A 20535-nucleotide genomic window follows, 5' to 3' on the forward strand; every position below is an offset into this window, starting at 1 on the left:
GAAATAGCTGAGGTCGGTATTTTCTTTCTGTGTTATTTTGCCTTAGTTGCCATGGTAATGATTTCAGAAGGGTTTTATTCTGCAGCCGTTTGAATGGGTTAGAAGTTTTCATGGTCTTCTGGATCTGCTCGCAGAAGCAGAGCCCTCGGGATCAGGAGAGATCTGCCTCCTGGCCGGTCACCCCATCCCTCCCTCCGTGCTGTGGCAAGACAGAGTGTTTTTTCTATTTTATTTTATTGTTAGCAAGATAGAGAGGAAAGACCCTGGGGTGCTTCTGCTCTTTTGTGCTGACATCCCCAGGGGCAGGGGCTGGGCAAGACCAGGCTTGGCCGCAGTCTGGAGCTCGCTGCCTGGGCAAGGGGGAGATGGGAGCGGATGGATCTATGCCAGACATGCCCGTGGCGCTGGGTGCAGGTCTGATGATGATGATGATGAAGAGCCTGTGCCATGCCTGTGCCTTATATGGGTCATGGCTGGAGGAAGGGAGGAGTAGGAGCCATGTAAGCTCTGTGCACCATCTGCCAGGGCACTTGGTTGTGCTTCATCACACGGCAGGGCTTGTCTTTCAGGAATTGGGGAACGCAGCCCCCGGGGCTTGCGCTTCTAATGACCCCAGCCCTGTCCTCACCTATTCCCCACTTGTTGCCTGCAGCTATACTTGCCCAGCAGACACCTTTGAGCCCCATGCACAAGAAGGAGTAGCGTGTGCCACCATCTCACGCCCAGATGGAAATGGAGCAAGTCCCTTCTGCCATCAGAAACCTCACTCCTGAGCTTCTACTCAGTTTAAAATAAAAGAAAAGAAAAAAAAAAAAAAAAAAAAAGGAAGAAACACATTACAGCCTATTTCTGAATGCTGAAAAAAGGACAAAGCGATGGTCCAGCTCTGAGATACCCCTCGAGGCAACACTGAGTACCTGGGGACATCTTCCCTTGCCTCCTCCTGTCCCCACCCCGGCAGCGCCCTGCTTGGTGCCAGGCAGCCCTGCCCGAAACCTCCAGGCAGGGTGCAGGGAGCATCCCCTCCTCGCCGCCACGGTTTGCACCCTGCCAGGCTGGGTTACGTCTGGGCAGGCGCCCGTGGCTCGCCTCCTCCCTGCCGCCTTCGTTTGCCGCGTGGTGTTTATGAGAGATGCTGTGCTGTCTGCTCCTATTTTATGTGCTGCCAGAGCTTGTCAATGTGCTCTTTGGTACATCAACAAATCGACACTACACAAACAGAGAGCTAACAGGGAATGATTTATCCAGGACGCTGTGTCTGTATGTCCAGCAAGGCGAGGTGTCCTGGAAACAAAATTCAGTGTTTACCAGAGACTCATCGGAAGAGCTGGTGTTTCGTGCCGCAGCTGAATCGCACTTGTATCTCGCTCTTTCTGGGTGTTGCTCGCTTAATCATAGGATGCTTTCCTTTTAATTAGTCACTGCTGCTACTGATGAGAGAATTAGCAGGCTCTTCTTTTAATGGAGAAGCTGAGGCTGTGGCAGATGTGTTGTAGTTGGGGTGGTGGGCAGGAGGTTTTGTATTGCAGAGAAGCCCCAGGCTCTGCTTCTCCACGAAATGCCCTTTTCAGGGGAGTCCTGGAGCAGTTTGTCTTCTAAATGTGTCCTTTAGTCACAGGAAAGATGCTACCTCCCCTGGCTGCTGTGTTGTGGCCCTTGGAAGGGAAAGCTGCTTTTTACTGGCTCTTTTTCTCTACACCCGGCGAGGACCCGTGGAGCTGGTTGTGTGCCAGAGAGTCAGTGACTCTCCCAGGTACCTTATGTCTAGAGCTGGTCAATATTGTTTTGATTAGACAGTTATTGTCAGAAAATGGCAGTTTATCAAACTCGAAGCTGTTTGCGGGAGGGGAGCTGTTTCAGTGAACTGGCTTAAAAAGAAAAAATGAAATACATTGTCTGAGATGTTTGAAATGTCAATTTGAACAGTTGGGGAACAAAAAGTTCTGTGTTCTTGAAGCTGACTTTTATTTATGTCTTTTAATTTTAGTTGATTTACAGTACAGAGCAAATGGATAAGGGAATAGGGACTGAAATGGAGGGGAGAGCTTTCAAAATTTTGCGCACAAAGTGTTCCAGTTTGCCAATTCTGAAACTCTGCATTCCTGTTTGGGATGGGATGACGATTTCAATTCCCGTGGGAGAGAAAAGCCACTTTCCTGCTGTATTGTAATGATGTCTAAGGAAAGAGGTCTCAGATGTGTTTGTGATTTCTCTAGAGCAGAAGCATCTTATAAACAGTCTTATTATCTATATCCATCTATGGCTGTATGGAAATCCCATAGCTGGTGTTCTCAGAAGTGTTTGAATCCCCGCTGTCTGGCTGTGATCCCCTTGGGCAGGATCACAATCTCAGCCTATCTCTATTTTTATAAGTAATTCCCGGCGGTGCTGGCGGCAGGGGTCTGGGCAGGTGCCCCATGGACTGGCTCCAGCCATGTGTCCCCTGAAAGGGATGCAGAGCTGTTGCGGGGGGCTCATGGGCTGCTCTGGGACACCCCCCCCCCCTAAGTGGGAGTGAGGGGCTTGAGGGAGACAGGGCTGCAAAAATCCTCCGAGTAATTTGCGTTGCCCAGTCTCAACTATTTAGGAATGCGTTATTTCCCAAAGCGAAATAACTCCTTGATTTCAGCCGGGTCTGGTTGCTGTGTGCTTCCAGCAGATGCTCTCCTCGCCCTCCCCTGGCAGAGCTCCAGGCTGCCCTGGAGACCCTCCTCTTCTCCTGGCTGGGTGAAAGGGAAGTTTTCCTTTCCTCTTTCAATCCGTTTTGGCCATTAATCTTAGGGGTTTGGATATTAATTTTCACCTCTGGTTCAGGAGATCTCACTCTTCATTTTTATTATGGGCACTAATGTCTCAGATATTAAAAACCTTTTCTTGCAAGGGAAGTGGAAGAGAGTGTGTGGAGGAGGAGTGGGGGGCCAGGCAGCTTTTTCGGGACGAAGCAGGGGGAGATGGATGGATCTGGTGTTGCTGCGGGTGCTGAGCGTCACCCTGCTGCACGGGCTGCCCCATAGCCCTCCCACACAGGTCCCTGGGGTATTTGGGGCTCTCATGAGCTGGGTGGGCTGGGAGGGATGTTTCATGGGCTTGGGGGGGTCACGGCCCTTCCAGTGGGTGCTGGGGGTCCTGGAAAAGTTGCAGTGTAAGCACTGCTCCCCACATCACCCGGCTGTGCCCTGCCAGCGCCTCCCACCCGGATTTACGCATCCCAATAACATCTTCGATCAGAAGGTGCTCGCGAAGTGCAAAGTTTTATTAATCCACACTATTAACATGACACCCCTGCTGGGGCTGGTTGGATTTTCCATGTCGGCCCCCGCGGGGAAGGGATGCCGCGGCTGCGGGAGATGCTGGGCGCTGCTCGCGCATCAAGGGACTTAACTGGGTTGCGCCTGCGGGGCCGGTTAGATTTGGCAGTGTGGTCACAGAGGGGGAACAGAGGGTGGAAATCTTAGTGGTGCTGATGGATGAGAAGGAGAGCTTCCAGGAACACATTTCGTTTCCAGCAGTATTGCTGCGGTAATGATAACAGCACAGCCTGCCTTGGCGCTGGGACACTCATGAATGAGTTGGCATTTTTTTTCTGACTAATGTAGACTTTCAGATATTTGAAAGTGTCCTGAGGTGCAGCTTGACATATAAGTTCTCAGCCTATTTATTACTTTGTGTCTGAGTGTTCCCATAAGTATATGATTTTAAACCAGGGCTCTGTTTAATATCAGGCGCTGGAGCATTCATATTTTAGCTCTAGATCAGCGAGGAGGTGATTTGGACTGTATGTCCGGTGTGTTTGGCAAACTCTAGCCAAGGGATCTGTTCCTCAGTGAGGATGTTTGAGGTATAGCAAGTGTTCAACACCTCCTTTTTTTCCTTCTTTATTAATTACTTTTTCTTTTCAATGCTGCTGTTTCCCCCTTTGCTATCCTGTGACCATTGCTGTGTCATCACAAGGTCCCACTGGCATCAGTGCAAGTCCCCAGGGATTACACTACCAGGCTGAGATAACATCAGACCAATTTGGGTCCCCGTCTACCATTGCGCTGGGTTGGAGGAACCTGAGCTGCAAGGGCTTGGCCAGCTGTGCCTGGAGACTTCAACCCTGAGAAAGAAAGAGTTGAATGCCCGCATGGATTATCTGTTTATTTGCCAGCATATATCTGCGAAGCCTTTGGTCGCTGTAGTTTTTTGGGGCTCTGAAATGCAGTCGATCAAGCATTGACCCTGCCCCTGAGCCATCCCCTCTCCTGGCTCCCATGGGTGTTGGGTTGGAGTTGGGTCACTTCATGTCAAACCCTACAGCTTGTGACACAGCATGTGCGGTGGCACGGCAGCTCCTGGACTGTTGTAGGAAGATTTTGGCCAACTGTGAAGGTGTTTTGTGTAAGCGATGGGAGTAGTCAACAGCGTGTGTTGCACATTGGCTTCTGCTTGTGGTGTAGCTGGGGTGAACTTGCACATCTGGCCATAACACACCACAGTGTTCAGGCATTGAAAGCCGTGGGTCGTTACATGTGCAGATTTAGAAAAATATCTGAGTTAAGTGCCAAACTACCCCTAAGAGGAATCCAGCACCCGGTGTGCGTAAGGTGTTTAGTGAACTGTGCCAGCCCACTGCCCTATGGGGCACCTTGGCGTTGTTGACGCGACCCCGTGGCCATCTGCCAGCAGGACGTCGGCTCCTGATTTTAATGAAGCTTTTAAGTAGAAACACGCAGTTGTGGCCGTGTATTGGGGTTAAATGGGGAGAAGGGGCCTGGTACTGCAGATTCTGCTCCTGTCTTTGCCACTGACTGATCCTAAACAGACTACGCCACCGGTTTTTGTCTTCTGCCATATGTTTTCCAACAATGCACGCCCACCCGTCGGGAAAAGCGCAGCACTGGGTGTCTGCAGGCATTGTTGGGAACCCTCTGTGAAATATGCTAGAAAAAACATGAAAGATATTAATTCAGGTCTAAGATTACTGGAAGTCTGTTTGTTAAGGCTTTTTCATACCTCTGTTTTTAGATTGCCAGCCTGGAATGCCAGGATCGGGCCCTTCCTCAGTAGCAGTATTTGAGGCCTCCTGATAATAAGGGGTTTTGAGCCATTCCACTTATATCACCCCAAATCTCTGCTTTTGAAAAATCTTAGCTTAAATCTTTTGATGAGATACTAAATAAAAAGACAGGCCCTAAAAGGATATTTACGTGAGAAAACAGTCCGACTTTCCCTTCTGCATAAGGTGACTTGGTTTGGAGGATGCGAAAGCGTTAAGACTCAGTCCACACCACTTTTACGTAAACCTCCTGAGGTGGTACTAAAGCTGCGATTAACGTGAAGTCCATGTCTGGATTTACCTGCTCAATTTACAACGGAGATATAAACCTTAAATACTCTGATAGTATTTTTCTTCTCTCTCCTGGGCTTTGAGTGAGCTATTGCTGTTTTCTCACTACACCAGTAGCACCGGTATTTCTACACCTGCAGTATTTGGGCTTGTCGTATTTCCAGGTGTAATTTTGGATACAGAGCCGTACTGCTTACTGTCTCCCTTTCTTCTTCCTCTTTCCCCAGCCGGAGGAGCTTACAAACGCCCTGGAGATCAGCAACATAGTCTTCACAAGCCTCTTTGCCCTGGAGATGCTGTTGAAAGTCCTTGTTTACGGTCCTTTTGGCTACATTAAGAATCCATACAACATCTTTGATGGGATCATCGTGGTGATTAGGTACAAACCTAGAGCTTTCTTTATGTGTGTTTCCCCTCATTTAGCTGTTTAATTAAACAGCAAGTAATGGAGAGCGGGCATAAATACCTTCCTGTGACACTTTATGCTTCTCTGCTGTAAATTAACGCACTTAGACACGACTGCTAATACATATCTTGGGGTTATTTTATGGTCATTTTAGAGAGAGGCCCAAGCAGAAAGCTATCAGTCCTGATGTCCTGGGAAACTCTAGGATCCAAATGGTACAAACAGTGCCCGATTAAGCAGCTCTGCTTTTTTGGCATGTGCAAAGGCTATAATTGCCCCTGCAGCTGCAGCCACTGATTTGCAGGCATGTTTTTGACACTCTAGTGGGGCTCTGCTCTTTGCAAGCCTGGATGGAGTCCAGCTCACTGGGGGCATTGACAATGCGTCTCTGCCCGCTTTCCATCCCTCTTCTCTCTGAATTTCACCCTCCCTTTGCTTCCTGTCCTCCGTGCCTTTGCGTTGGGCTTTGTCTTCTCATCCTGCAATGATCTCTTCTTCTCCCTCAGCGTGTGGGAGATAGTGGGCCAGCAAGGCGGGGGGCTCTCGGTCCTGCGGACCTTTCGGCTCATGCGAGTTTTGAAGCTGGTCCGCTTCATGCCAGCCCTCCAGCGCCAGCTCGTAGTCCTCATGAAGACCATGGACAACGTGGCCACGTTCTGCATGTTGCTGATGCTCTTCATCTTCATCTTCAGGTGAGCGCTTCCCATGGCCCGTTCTGAGCTTGCTCTGGGTTTTTAGACGGGATCCCATGGCGAGGTGAGGAGATGTAAGAGTCCATACTGGGACGTGGCCGAGCCAAATGGTCCCAGGAACAGCATCCCTGGCCAGCGCTGGCAGTGGCTTGCTGCCCTGACTAAATTCTCTTAACTCTCGCCAAACGAGACATCTGTCTTTGCAAGATGATTTACAAGGAGAATCTTTCAGCTGGATGATTCCTTGATATCACCCCAAGACAGCAGTCCCATTACTTACGGACTAGCAGAAAGCCTGGTGCTAAAAATATTGCCAAGGAGAGGGCGATGTTCCTAAAATAAAGTCAGCCGTGGTGGTGCTTGTGCTCTTGCACGGCCTCTTCTTCAGAGAAGTGGAAATGTTAGAAATAGGCTTGGTGTAGAACTGAATTTTTGGATTTTCGTCTAGATTTTGAGAAAAGCCTGTCTCCTTGTAACAGCCAACTCTGGTGTTCTAGAAATCCAGGCACTGGGAAGGCTGAAGAAAGCCAGTCTCTTCTGTGGAATAACGTCCCTTCTCCCAGTGAGATGTTTCACTCCAAACCCATCATTTGCAGACATGATGCTCACTAGAGCTGTAAATAATTTAAATATTCAGGTTACTGGCCAAGAGCAGGGAAAACCGAATTATTCTTTTAGTATCAATCTAAAATGAAAGGTATTCTGTTTTCTTGTCAAAATTGAAAAAGCTGTTTCGGGTCCCCTGATATGTCTCATTCAGGCATTTCACAGAACCCTTTTTGTCTTCCTAATTCAATTGAAGCATATTTTGCTGAAAATGTGTCATTGCAAAACAGAAAGTCAAAACATTTTGTTTAGGAAATGTTGAAACACAATGTTTTGACTTAAAAAAACCCAAAGCACCAAAGCAGAAGAAAAATAAGGAGCGGGCATACTTTTTGGTTGAAACTTTTTGACAGATTTGACCCAAATTCACAACTGGTTTGCATGATCTTGAGGCATGTTTTTCAGTGAACGAATGCTGCATCTTTTTTAAAAAAAAAACAAAAAAGAATAAAAAGAATTGCCCAGGTGAAATCAGGAGACAGTCAGCCCTGCTGTATGGTTACTGGTTTGTACTGTGGCCCCCTTGTTGAGCCCCTGCTTTCCCTCCCATGCAGCATCCTGGGGATGCACCTCTTTGGCTGTAAATTTGCCTCGGAGCGAGACGGCGACACGCTGCCCGACAGGAAGAACTTCGACTCCTTGCTCTGGGCCATTGTCACTGTTTTCCAGGTACAAAATGGAAAATGCCACAACTCATGTGCGTTTGGGGCCTGCGAGGGCTGGGGTTGTTTTCCAAAGCTTCTGACAGCGCTTAGTGATGGTCCTTGCCGTGGAAGGGAGAGGACCCCAAACCACAGGGGTTTTCAGACCGTTTTTCAGAGTAAATCAGAAAGCTAATGAGGAGGGGCTGCTAAGGCAGGAGGCTCTTGGATTTGCAGAGTATGGGCTGGGTGGGTGAAAGTGCCTGCAGAGGGTGGAGATAGAGAGGAGGAGATCAGGACCATTTGCAGTGATATTTTGACAAAGAACACAATCTGGTTTAAGCCCATAATTAATGTGTGCAGTTTTTTGTTCTAGCAGCTCTGAGCTCTGTAACTGTGGGATCTACGAAGGACTTTTAGCTCTTCTGGCCGACCAAAGGAAAGGTCTGACCCATGCAACATTGCACTCCCTTACAGATGAATGCATCCTTGGTGCGGGTGGAAGTTGGGGCAGGGTCCTTACCGGTAGCATGTGAGTCACGGTCGCTTTGGTCCTGTCTCTCTGGTTCAGAAGATGGCTTTGGCCAGATTTATCCTCCTGTGGTTATAGCTACGGTGGATACCCCAAAAGCGGGATGCTCATTTGGCCCATCCAGAGCACAGGTACCCAGCCTGGCTTGGGCAAAACAGCATACAATTCTCCGGGATCTCCATTTTCCTGATACTCTTCCTCTGCAGATTTTGACCCAGGAAGACTGGAACAAGGTCCTCTACAATGGCATGGCATCAACCTCCTCCTGGGCTGCTCTCTACTTCATCGCTCTCATGACGTTTGGGAATTATGTTCTCTTTAACCTGCTGGTGGCCATCCTGGTAGAGGGTTTCCAGACGGAGGTAATGTCCTCATGCTCATGCCTTTGCTTTCTTCTAAAGTTTCAGGGCCTCCAGATCCTGGAAATTGATTTCTGAGATGGTCAGAAATACATTTACAAGAGTGGTACATGAAAAAAGTGCAGGAAAATACTAGGTTTTCTTTCCTTTTTTTTTTTTTTCTTTCTTCTTTTTCTTAGCCACGGTGCAATTTAATACAGCAAGCCCTCTAAATGAAGGGCTTAAATGAAAAGCATTGTTAGCATTAATGCAGGAGTGGGAATTCAGCAGTGAGTCAGGCACTGCGGATGGGATCGCTGCTATGACAGTGTCTTTGAAACAGTTCTCACCGTGTTTGTCAGCCAGATTAAAAACCCCTCCTGAAAACTTGTGCAGGCTGGTAAGAGATTAGTGACACGATTATCTTTTTTGATGGTATGCGTTCACGGAGCTCTTCCTGCAATGCTCTGCACATTTTAAAGTACATGATTTCTGGTTTCTGCCATCTGCTTCCTCGGGCTGGGAACTCCCGTGAGACACCCTGGATTGCTGGAAGCTTTCATGGAAGGGCAGGGGGGCACTTAGGTTTGAACTCAACTTTTTTTTTTTTCATCCTACTGCCTTCCCAACTGTCCAACTCAGAGCGAGCGAGCATGTCACCTTGTCCCCAGAGTTGGGGGGGGACCTGTGATGCCCACCTGCTCTCTGCCAAAATTGTCCGACTGTCCAAGAACATCAGTAAGGGGAGAGGACCTTTACACCCTGCCCAGGGGGTTGGAGAGAGAAATGTAACCTAAAACTGCTCACTGGGATCTGCTTGTATAGGCTGTGCTTTTACACACTATCTCTGATTTTTATAAGCGTTCTGGGGTGACTAAATATTATTTAAGATTTGTTGCTTGTGTATCATAATATCCTACCAGCCTATGAACAGCTATGCACAGAACTGGTTTTATTATCATTATTTTTGGAGCACAGTTTAGAGTTAAATTAACGGACTTGTACCAGGAGATAGCAAGAAGAAATATTTTTTTATTTTTTGTATCATGCCTCTCCATGTTGGTGCTTTTCTTTTTTAATTGTTATTGTTGTAGCTGTTTCTGTCTGTAAATCCCCCCTGCCATTCAGCCGACGGGAAGGTTACTGCCAGGTTCTCCCGAATAGTACAATGTTCCCTTGCCCAAGCAAGAAGAGGTAAAAAGCTCCTTGTCTGCTTGTGATGACGGCTTCGAAACCAAACCTTTGTCTGTTCAGTCTAGCAAATTGATTCTCTGAAGGTCGCCGAAGTGGGAGATCACCTGCTGCACCCGCTTCTTAGAGAAAAGGATGCAGCCTTTAAATGCAGCAGCCGCTTTTCCAACCCCTGGTCCTCAAGGGAGGCTGACACCTCTGGTCCTTGGCTCAGCCTGGTTTTTCATGCTAGAGCATCCCCGTGCTCACCCGCCGGCACGCTCCCGCACACCCAGCCGCTGTGCACCTCTTTCCCTGGGCAGCATTTATCCTGCGCTCGCTTTGCGGCCAGCTGGTACTATGGCGTAACTCCCCGTAAATTCGTGCCCTGGCTTAATGCACTGCAGTTTTCTTCCAATAACCACGTCCTTCAGGGTAAGTCTTCCCTGGAGTCAGGGGAACTGCCTGCAGCACCTCCAGGTTTGCTTTCCGCTGGTTTTTGCAGCAGGGCTGCCCCATCCCGGCTTCTCGGCCAGGGCAGCGCCAGGCAGGTCCAAGCCAGCTCCAGGATTTCCATATAAGCTGCAAATGTGCTTTAAGTGCAGTGTAAATCGGGGAGCAACTTCTGATTGAGGAAAGCACTGACGCAGCCTGAAGCCAGTGATGCTCATGCCGGCGTTGAGAGGCGAGTGCAGGGACCAGGATCCAGGGCAGGCTCCAAAGATCAAACCCTCTCTGGCCAATTCTGCCCAACCACGGCAATTTCAATGAACTCGCACCTGATTTCTATAACTTGTGACTCCGATTACAGTGCTATTTTGTATCTCAGGCTTTGATGATGGCATTTTAATAATAATCTTCTTTCCACATCATTGTTATTCTGAGTTCTCCACATTCTTCCGATAAATTGCAATGGGATCAAGAGATCCTTCGGCTCAACCCAAGTTTCCCTCAGCAGACGCGGAGCAAATGTCTGCTGGAGGTCAGGAGCCAGGTCTGGCCTTGCCGGTTTCTGTTTATTCAGCTTTGCTGGTGTGTAGCTTTGCAAACAGATCTCATTCTGGCTTTTGCTAGCCAGCACACAAAGGATCTTCTAAGCAGAATTAATAGAGAGATCATCTCTCACTGTAAACAAACCCCAGCGTCTCCCTCCTGTGATTGCACATGACCCTTCTTCTGAGTTGTTTTTTTGGGTTTGGTTTTTGGTGTTGGGTTTTTTTTTTTCATTCTCCTTCAGATTTCTGGGCTGAAACACAATCCTGGGGCTGCTGCCTTTATCTCCCTGGTCCTTGAGTGCCTTTCCTCAATCTGCAAGCACCTCGTTAATTTTAGTGCATGGCTTTGCAGCCCCAGTTGCTAGGCAGCAGATGTATATAAGCAGTGGAGAAACAAAAAGGACCTGTTCCAAACTTTAAATATGGAGCAATATATTTTGCAGGGTTGAGTTTCTTTTTTCTTTTTTTTTTCTTCTTTCTTTTTATTTGGTAACCTGCTTTTCTCTTGCAAGAGGTGCACGCAGGACTTTATGCAACATGGTTATTTTTGACTGCGTGTTCTCCGATTTAACTCGAGCCTGGCATTGGTGCGGGGAAGGTGAGCGGGGGACTCCGTTTGATCGAGCTGCTAATTTGAAATTGCTGCCTGACCTCTCAGGTTCCTGCCCTGGGGACTTCTCTCTGAAGCAACCAATGACTCCTTTTTGTCAGGCATAAAGTTCCTCTCCTGAGGGACTCCCTAATAATATTATATCTCCAAAATGTATTCTTCCATTGGTAATCCTCCCGGTTTCGTGTCCCCTTGTCCCTGGCTGTCCTCACTGGTGGGTTTGTTCCTTCCCCTCCTTTGTACCCCCCTCCCTCCCTGGCACCCCAGGTCCTCCAGCCCCTCCATCCTTTCCTCTGTAGGACATTACGTGCTCTCTGGATGTAGCATCCTTGGAGAAATAAGGACTTGGACTTCTTCTGGGCTTTAGCCAGAGAGAACAGTCCCTTCTCCCACAGTAGGGATTTTGGATGATGTTTTTCTTGCATCCTTTACCTTGTGCATTCCTATCGGTTTCAGTGGGATTTTCCTTGTGAAGGAAAAGTGTTTCCGTGTTTTCTCTTTTGATGGCTTTTCCGTGTCTCTCTGTTGCAACCAAAGACTTTAAATTAAGTGTCCATTACATCGCTAGCAAGACACCGTTGTCCAAACGTCCAGATCCCAGAGCTGATCGGTCTTAAACTCTTCATCCCGGCCTAGAGTGGGATGAGTTTTGCATCCCATGTAGCAACTGGAGGAAAGATCATCCGCCCTGTAGGCAAGAACTTAAGCCGGTGGGACAACCTGTGCCCTCCTCCCACAGCGCGTAACCTCCCACAGCCCCGCGGGACGGGACCAGGCACTGCCGCGCTGCCGAGATGTGCCGAGGAGCGTTGGGAGAGCCACCCCTGAGGAAGGGGAAACACAATGAGGTGAAAAATGACATGTGCTTTCCAAGTGGGTAGGGAAAGACTGTCTTCTGGTGCTGTGAAGAGATGCTGTGTCCCCCTGCCGTGTTTGGGAACCCGGCTGATTTAAACCGGTATCTCCACTAATGGGGGTGAGGGAGGGATCTGAACTCACGGCAGATTCTGGTGGCTTTCCTGAAATGAGGTATTTCACCTGGCCGTAAGAGGACTGATACTGTGTTAATCAAACATTCATTAAAGGACTCCTCTGCCGCTTAATGAAGGCGTAATAAATAAAGATCCTATTATGCAGCTGCAAAAAAAAAAAAAAAAAAGATATATAATAATGTTTTCAATAATTAGCTGGTGTTTCGTTAGCACAATTATCACTGAGGAGCTGAAGCAAGCTCTGTTCAAAACACTTAATTTAAAGGTAAGGCTGGTCCCTTCGAAGGGCTTCTCTCCATCTGAGATCTTCCACCCCTTCCCTGCGCCGAGTGGAGTGGGTGCCCCAGCCCGGCTCTCCATCGCGGCTGCACGCTGCCCTTCTCCCCCTCCCCTCTCCTTCCCTGCCTTGTGTGTTTTTTGATTCCCCATTCAGTCCTGCTGTTGAAACTGTGAAAATTGAACTCCCCTTCCCCTTCCTCCTCCCTCCTTCCCCCCCCCTCCCCCCCGTTTCTCCTTCAGGAGATCTCCAAGCGAGAAGACGCGAGTGGGCAGTTAAGCTGTATTCAGCTGCCTGTCGACTCGTCGGGGGTACGTACACAGCACATCCCACCGCCCACCGTGGTTGTCTCTCTCGTGGTGCCTGGTCACACGCCGTGGTGCTGTTCTCATTGTAGTAGCTGTTGTTCTTTTGGGGTTTTTTTTGGGTGTTTTGGGGGTGTTTTGGGGTTTTTTTCTTTCCTTTTTGTTGTCCTCATTGTCGAGTCAGCCTTGATTTTAAGTCCCTTCCTTCTCTGGGGCAGCCAGGTAAATTAAGGTGGGTGCTTCAGGGCAGCTGATGTGGCTCCAGCCCTGGCTCTTACCCGACCTCTTTCTGGATGCCTGCCATCGGGAAGACTCCCCACAGGGCTGTCGCATCCCAGGGATCTCCCTAGGGCTGCAGACGGCGATGCTGATTGCTGAGCATGCCCGCCGAGCGCTCCCTCCACCATGCAGGCGCAGGAGGGTGCCCGGGAGCGAAGGGACCTGGAATCAAGCCTGTTTGTGGACACGTGTGTGGGGAGCCCCATGCTCGGCAGGATGGGGTAGGACGGCGTCTGTGGCGTGTCCCAGAAAGGTTGGCCAGGCTGCTGGGACTGTTGGCGCGATGCTGCGTTGCAGAGCTGGTCAGGGTGCGAAATGGTCCCGTTCAGGTCTGAGGAAACCGTGGATCTCCAGAGTGCAGCACGTCCCAAACCTTACTCTTCTGCCAACCTCATCTTTCTCTTTACTGCTCCCTTTCCTTTCTGTCCTTTCCGAGAAGTCTGGCTTTTCCCTTGGCACAAAAGCCTTTTCCCGTCGTATCCCAGTGTGTCAGTCCTCTTCGGTACAGGCTGCTTTAGCCGTTGTACCGTATGGTCCATCCTGACATACCCTCGTTTCCCAAAAGGTTTTTAACTCCCTGTTCTCTCATAACCCCTTTTCTATCCAGAAAGGCAAACTGGGAGTGCAAGAACAGGTAACGGGCAGCAGCCCCGGCTGCGAGATGCTTGCCTGCACCGTACTGAGTCTGGCACGTGGTGTTTCGGAGGGGATGCTTTCTGCCCTCCAGACGTGGGGTTTGGTGCTGGGGAGGCGGGTGGGAGGTCCCCACATAGCTCTGCTTTTCCATCTCGGCACACAGCTCGTTGTGCACCCTAAAACTTTCCTTTGGGCTGTTAAAGAGCACTCCAGGAATACAAATCATAAAAAATTCTCCCTGTTATTTATTCCTTTTTAATAACCCATTAGGGAGAATGAGTAATTCCTGGCAGGCCTACTGATGGGCTGAGCCGGGAGCCTTTGCTGGGAGCATACCTGGAGCCAGCTGGAGCCCCTGTTCATACGGAGACACAGTTTTGACTCCAGCGAAGTTCAGGCCAGCCTGACTTTACTGCTCCCCTTTGCAAGGTGCATTCCTGACCTTCCCAGTCTGCGTCCTGCAGGATGAGCTTTCCTGAATAGCACAGAAGTCCTGGATCCTCAGGAGGGGAATTTTTGAGCCAACACTTCACATCACACTCTCCTATGCCTTAAAAACATGTGTCTGAGAGTGTCCAGTCTGCCTGGAAAAAATCCCCTTAACTGTTTCGTGACCCCATAGGGGAGTACTAGGGCTCATCCCTCTGGGGTTTTGCCGAACAAAGAGGCGCAGGGCGCTGAACCCTGTGTCGGATGCCATCTCCTCCTCCAGTCCCATGCTGGGGCCCCTCTGGGTTTTTACGACTAACACGTACCCGAGCACCAAACCTCCGCAGCGCTGGCCAGGGCTCCCAGGGGCACAGCGTAGCCTTGGTGGGGTTTCTGGGGCTCCTGGTCTCTCCCAGCTGAAGTGAGGGTCTGCTTGGCTTCTTTCATCCCAGCATCCTCCCTCCCTTCCCACCTCCCTCCCGACGTACATCAGGACAGGGCTTGGTGCCCTTTGCCAGAGCAGTGGTTTCAGCCACCAATCGTCCTCTTTTGGATGAGTATCGTTCTGGCGAGCACCATTGCCTGTCGGGTTATCCTGACTATACCACACCCTAAGCGCCTTTCTGCAGTGCCAATGGACAGAATCAGTGGGGCGCGCAGGGACGTCCCTAAGCAGGTCCGTGCCGCAAGACCAAGCGAGAGCCCGGGCACCACGCTGCGAGCAATGGTAAACCTCTTCTCTCTCCTCCCGAGGGTGGGCCCGTGCCAAAGAGGGCAGCTCTCGCTCAACCCCCGGCGTTCGAAATGATACAGCGGAATTTAAATCCCCCAAATGATACAGCGTAAATCACCAAAACTTCTGTTTCTGTTGTGTGTTGCAGCTGGGAAGGGAACGGCCAGCTTATCAGGTTCTGCCACCTGGATCCTCTCTGTGCTGGTGGGGCATCCATCGACATATGCCCGTTAGCTGCGTTGGAAAGTGGGGTCCCTTGAGCCCCTTCTGAATCCTGGATTGCTTCATCGAAGCATCACTAGAAAGAGCCACACACGGGGAGTTTTAAGCCATAGTGTCTAAATTGAGAGATGAGTAGAGTCAATTTTTGTCCCAAAATTGCTCATCAGAAATCTGTCCTTCCCTCATTTGCCCAGTGTGCAATTCCAGCAGCAAAAATTAAGCAATAGGGGTTTTTTTCTGATCCCTTTCTGGGACCGTGTTTGGAGCCAGAGGCAGTCTGTCTTCCTGGTAGGAGGTTAATTAGTCTGTGGTATAAATACGTGCATGCGTCATTTTGTGAAAGGTGATGTTGCATCGTGGTACAAAATTCAGTGGATCTGTAGGTGTGGTGTTGGAGACGGGAATCCGTTTTTTTCAGAGGGGTGTCCGTGCACCATGGCCCTTCGCTCTCCTTGCTCACGCCTTCTCTTTTGCTCCAGGGTGATGCTTCCAAGTCTGATTCCGAGGGGGATCTCTTTCCCCGCAGCCTAGAAGAGGAGGGAGGACTTAAGAAGAACCTGTCAAATCCAGCCTGTGAGTAACAACCCTGGGAGGACAGGCCTTTCCGCAGAAACCTTGCTTTTGCTGCGAAAACAATGTGTCCCGAAGGGAGGAGCCCTCCTAGAGAGAACAGAGTAGTCCAAGCTGTGACAGGCTCAACCAAAGCCAGCAGGCGTGCAGCGTGGGCTGGGATCATGGGATGCAGACGGAGACAGACATGATGGCGTTTGAGCCGTAATCTCCCCACCGAGACAGACGTCTGGACTTTTGGGGTGTCTGTGCAGGGGCACGGGTGGAGAAGCTGCAGGGAAGGAGGGTGGAGGGAGCCCAGCATGGGCAAGGAGGTTCTCAAGGTTGGAGCTGGCAGGTGTTGGTTGGAGGGTGGAGGGGCAGCAGATGACGATCTGTATCTGCTTTCCTCTCTCGTCGGCGCCTGATCCTGCTGGCACCGGATCCCATTCCTGATTTACATCCCCTTGCCCCCCTGCTAGGCTGAAGGACAGGCTCCCAGCTCTCCAGCATGGCTTTTTGGCCCCCATCCTCCCGATGCTTGGAGGAGAGCCACCTCTGTGCAGCTGCTTTGCCTCCCCAAGAGCAGGTCGTAGATGTGCCCCTTGAGGTGTGACACCTAAAACCCACTCGTGTCTTCCAGTGATGGCCCTGAGCGACCACCCGGAGCTGAAGAAGAGCTTGACCCCGCCGCTCATCATACACACCGCTGCCACGCCGATGCCCATGCCCAAGAGCGCCATGTTCGGAGACGCAGCGCAGGGCTACGAGTCCCGCCGGGCCAGCGGCGTCTCCATGGACCCCGCCGCCTACGAGCTCAAGTCCCCGGTACTCACGTCATCTCCTCCTGCGGATGCTCGGCACTTGTCCGTTGGGCTTGCGGCCTTGTCCGTCCATCCATCCGCCCCAGCTGGCGCAGCAGCGGTCCGGCGTGGGGTGGGTGGCACCGGGCTGATGCTCTCCCTGTCCTTCCCGCAGCCCAGCGCCCGCAGCTCCCCGCACAGCCCCTGGCGCGCCAGCAGCAGCTGGAACAGCCGCCGCTCCAGCTGGAACAGCATCGGCCGAGCCCCCAGCCTCAAGCGTCGGGGGCAAAGCGGCGAGCGCAGATCCCTTCTCTCCGGGGAGGGGAAGGAGAGCTCCGAGGAAGGGGAGAGCTCGGATGAGGAGCGCTCCAGCCGGGCCGGCAGCTTCAATGGCTCTTTGCCCCATCGCATGGAATCGCTGGAAACAAAAGGCTCCTTCGACCTCCAGGATACCCTGCAGGTGCCTTCCCTGTACCGAACCAGCAGCATGCACAGCAGCCGAACCTCCACCTCTGAGCACCAGGACTGCAACGGGAAGACCTCTCCGGGTCTGCTGCTGCACCAGCTCCACCTGGATGACCCCCGACAAGACTGTGATGACTGCGATGATGAAGGCAACATGGTAAGGAAATGTCAAGCGCTCATTTTAGCTTTTTTCCTTGTCAAAGCGGTGCTTGTACCCGCCTCAGGGGTGCGCGAGTGGGTGTGAAGCAATGGCCTGTTGCAGGGACTAGGTCTCACCATCACCACCAGCCCAGACTTAGAGTCACCCAGAAGAGCACCAGAAGGTGTCTGGGCTGTGGGTGCCATCAGAAATGGGGTTGGCATCTATCTTATTAAGTATTTCAATGCATTATCAGATCATTCATGATGGAGAGATCAGGGCAAAGCTCCCCAGGTTCCACTAAAAGGTGCAGAGTGAAGGCTATCTCTTGGAAATATACACTGTTCTGATTTTATTTTCTCCTTTTTTTAAAAAAAAAAAAAAAAAAAAAAAGTAACTTTCCCCGCTCTTCAACCATTATTCAGCTTTCTGCTCCCCCCAAGCAGCATCAGACAATTTCTATTGACATCAACAGCCAACGAAAGGGCAGAGTTTTGCCCCCCATTCCCATGGCGGTGTTAGTCCCATAGAGACGGTGGTGATTTCAAAGGCTTTGCATTAATTTCTGTATGAAGAGGCGTTAAGCCAATAAGCATCTCTCTTTCACAGGCCTGAAAAGTGCTATTTAGGAAATATTAGCTAAAAGGGCTGTAAGCACAGGGAAGGGAAGAGGGTCCCTGGCTCTTTTTCCACGTGCATGTTTGTATCTTAAGGGAATAAAAGGAATTTGGCTGCTTTTCCAAGGTTTTCTGCATGGTTGGCAGAGAGGGGGTTGAGCTGGGCAGCAGGATGCCACCGTCCCAGCTGTCGCGTGTGTGTCAGGATATCCCTGGGACAGTTTTTGGGTGTTTTCTGCTCTTCCCAGGGTAACTCTTTGTTTCACTTTACCTTGTTCTCAGGCTTAAAAATGTGATGATCTGATGTGTCACCCCCAGGAGGTAACTCCGTTTCTGTTGGTGAAACGGATGGGGTTTGGGTAGAGCCCACGTGATGGTCACTGGGGTGGTACTGAGAATAGGAAAGCTGCAGCTTGTGGAGATGATTTTACTATATTTCACTGAGTTTGTTGAATGAAAATGGAATTTGGAGCATGTGAAGGGATGCGAAAGGCAACGGTGACTCCAGAGAAGGAACAGGAGGAGAAAGAGAGTTAGTGCTGGCAGAATGGAGTCGCTCAGCCGTGAATTGCCTTTAAAAAAAGCCATTATCCCATTACATCTCCAGCATGGATCCTCAGCCTGGGATTTTTACTGTTTGTCTTAACCTGGTTTTTAACCTCCATAAAATAAATTGAATTTTTACGAAAAGGAGGAGTAATTATTTTTGGAAAAAGCACTACTAAAAGTGATCAATGCTCCTTATTGCTAGCTAGGGAATTTTTTTCATGCTCCAACATCTGCTGCTTTCTCCAGCTTACCTGGTCCAAACATGCTGCAGGTCCCTTCCTTCCCCCACGTGAGATCAGAAGCCAGCAGCCTCCCTTGCTCTGGACATCGTGTGATGGGACGCGTCCCTCCTCTCCCATCCCACCCAGCCCTGCAGCCTCAGCCAGTGCCGACGATAGGCTGTTGAATAAGATGCATGTTTTTAATCTTTATTACGACAGCTGCTTTTAGCGTAAACCAAACGTTGTCTTCTGTGTGCCGAGGTCTGGCCACGGAGGGTTAGACCAAAGGTCCCTCAATTCTCTCCCATGGAGTGGTCAGAAGCAAATGCCTAGGGAAAGAATAGGCAAAATAGGGTAAATAAATTGTGTCCCAGCCCATGGTATAGCCACAACTGGGACATCTGCAGCTGGTCGGTGCCTTTCCCCATGCTCCGAAATATGTCTTCACTGCAAATCACTAAACCAGATGGATCGGAAATATTGCTTAGATTAGTGAAATGAGCCCCCAGGTTGCGGAGCTTCCCTTTTATGATCCCCTTCTGACATTTGGGGTGATGCTTTGCCCCTAAATTAGCCTTGACAAAGTCAGAAAAAAAGTAATTATTTTTTAAGTGGAAAAAATAAAATTCAAAACTCCCCCACCAACAAAAGAAGAAAAGAACTCAACTGTTATTCAGATCAAAGTAATCCTAAATATGCCCTTCTGCAACAAAGCTTCACATCTCTCCTTGCTGGCTGGTTTTGATTGCCTCTGCGCAGAAATAAAAGGGAGTGCAAAGGCTTCGTTTGGATCTCCCAGGCTCCCATTATATTAGTGCCGCTCCGCTGCCTTCAATGAGTTTATTCTGAATTTACATCCTTCCGAGGGGCCAGAATCAGGCCCCTGAGAGCTCTTCTCCCTAGAAGTATAAAATCAGGGGACTGAAATCTGTTCTTCATTGAATGAATGCAGGCAAGGAGAAACTTCACGGAGAGAGCGATCTGCTGCCTGGTTGGGTTCGCGTGGCTGTGACCAAGATCAGGGATCTGCTGTGAGGTCTTTGTTGTTCACGTCTGCTGGACTTTGGATGTTTTGGGGTGTTTTCCTACCCAAATTGCTGAGTGCTCAGAGCAGAAAGTGAGGGAAATATTGAATCTGCAACCAAATGTGTCCCCTCCTCCCAGAAACCTCATTGCGCGTTGCAATTGCGGCTCCTTTCCCCTTTGCCTACCGCACTTTTTTCTGTGGTGTGCAGTCCAGCCGCTCCCCAAACCCTCTCAGCCTGCCCCTGCTGCATATTTAAAATTAAATAATCAGGTCCCGAGTGCCTCTGTGCAGCTTCCAGCTTGCCTAGAGGTCCGTTGCAGCTTGTAGAGTGTTTTTCAGCAGTTTCCCCCCATCCTTATAATAAATCTTTTATAAATCTAAGCCTCTCCCTTACTCCAAGGAGTGCATCAGTCATCTTTTAATGCCAACTGCCTTTCATCCTGCCCTCAGAAGTACATTAATATCTGAAAGTCCTAAAAAAAAAAAGGCAGTTATTTATCAGCAGCTCTCCTTGCTGTGGGATCGGAGGGCCCTGTTAGCGTGCTGCCGGGTGAAGGCAGCATCGCTGCCTGTTAGCAGCCAGCATCGCACCACGTCTTGGCTCCTGCCTGTGTGCCGACGGGGGGAGTTTGGGTGGTCTTATCCAGGGAGATTTTGTCGAAGTTACTGGCAACTGAATTAAAGCGTAGTTTTCTTCTCCCCCCCCATCTTTATTCATCCTGTCCAGGTGTGTTTTATGAACAAATAGATATGATTTAAACCACATAATTGATATATCGCTTTGAACATAATGCAGGCTTAAGCAGCAATCAGCCTGATTGTAAGCAGTTGATGCGTGTCTGGACCTCACGGAGAAAGCATTTGATGGGACTTAGGCTGGAAATGCTTGGGTTTTATTTCACAAATATCTTACATTTGGCTCAAATTAACTGAACTGCGCTGTTCCACTGGTGGAAATCTGGAGTAATTCCTT

The 20535-nt window shown here is 49.9% G+C and overlaps 1 protein-coding gene across 13 annotated transcripts in view; it reads left to right on the plus strand.

The window, feature by feature from the left end:
- CACNA1G (calcium voltage-gated channel subunit alpha1 G) overlaps positions 1–20535 on the plus strand; it is a 152413-nt gene that overhangs the window by 76835 nt on the left and 55043 nt on the right. For 12 of the 13 annotated variants that reach the window (XM_049812055.1, XM_049812063.1, XM_049812062.1 and 9 more), the window contains exons 11-17: positions 5557–5708; positions 6242–6427; positions 7588–7702; positions 8413–8568; positions 15672–15765; positions 16385–16569; positions 16720–17166. In XM_049812055.1, the coding sequence (XP_049668012.1) occupies positions 5557–5708; positions 6242–6427; positions 7588–7702; positions 8413–8568; positions 15672–15765; positions 16385–16569; positions 16720–17166 (1335 nt within the window). Of the gene's footprint in view, positions 1–5556; positions 5709–6241; positions 6428–7587; positions 7703–8412; positions 8569–15671; positions 15766–16384; positions 17167–20535 lie in introns of all 13 variants that reach the window. The other variant, XM_049812054.1, reaches the window with a different exon arrangement.

This window comes from Accipiter gentilis, chromosome 10 (genome assembly GCF_929443795.1).
Source record: "Accipiter gentilis chromosome 10, bAccGen1.1, whole genome shotgun sequence".
Lineage (NCBI taxonomy): Eukaryota > Metazoa > Chordata > Aves > Accipitriformes > Accipitridae > Astur > Astur gentilis.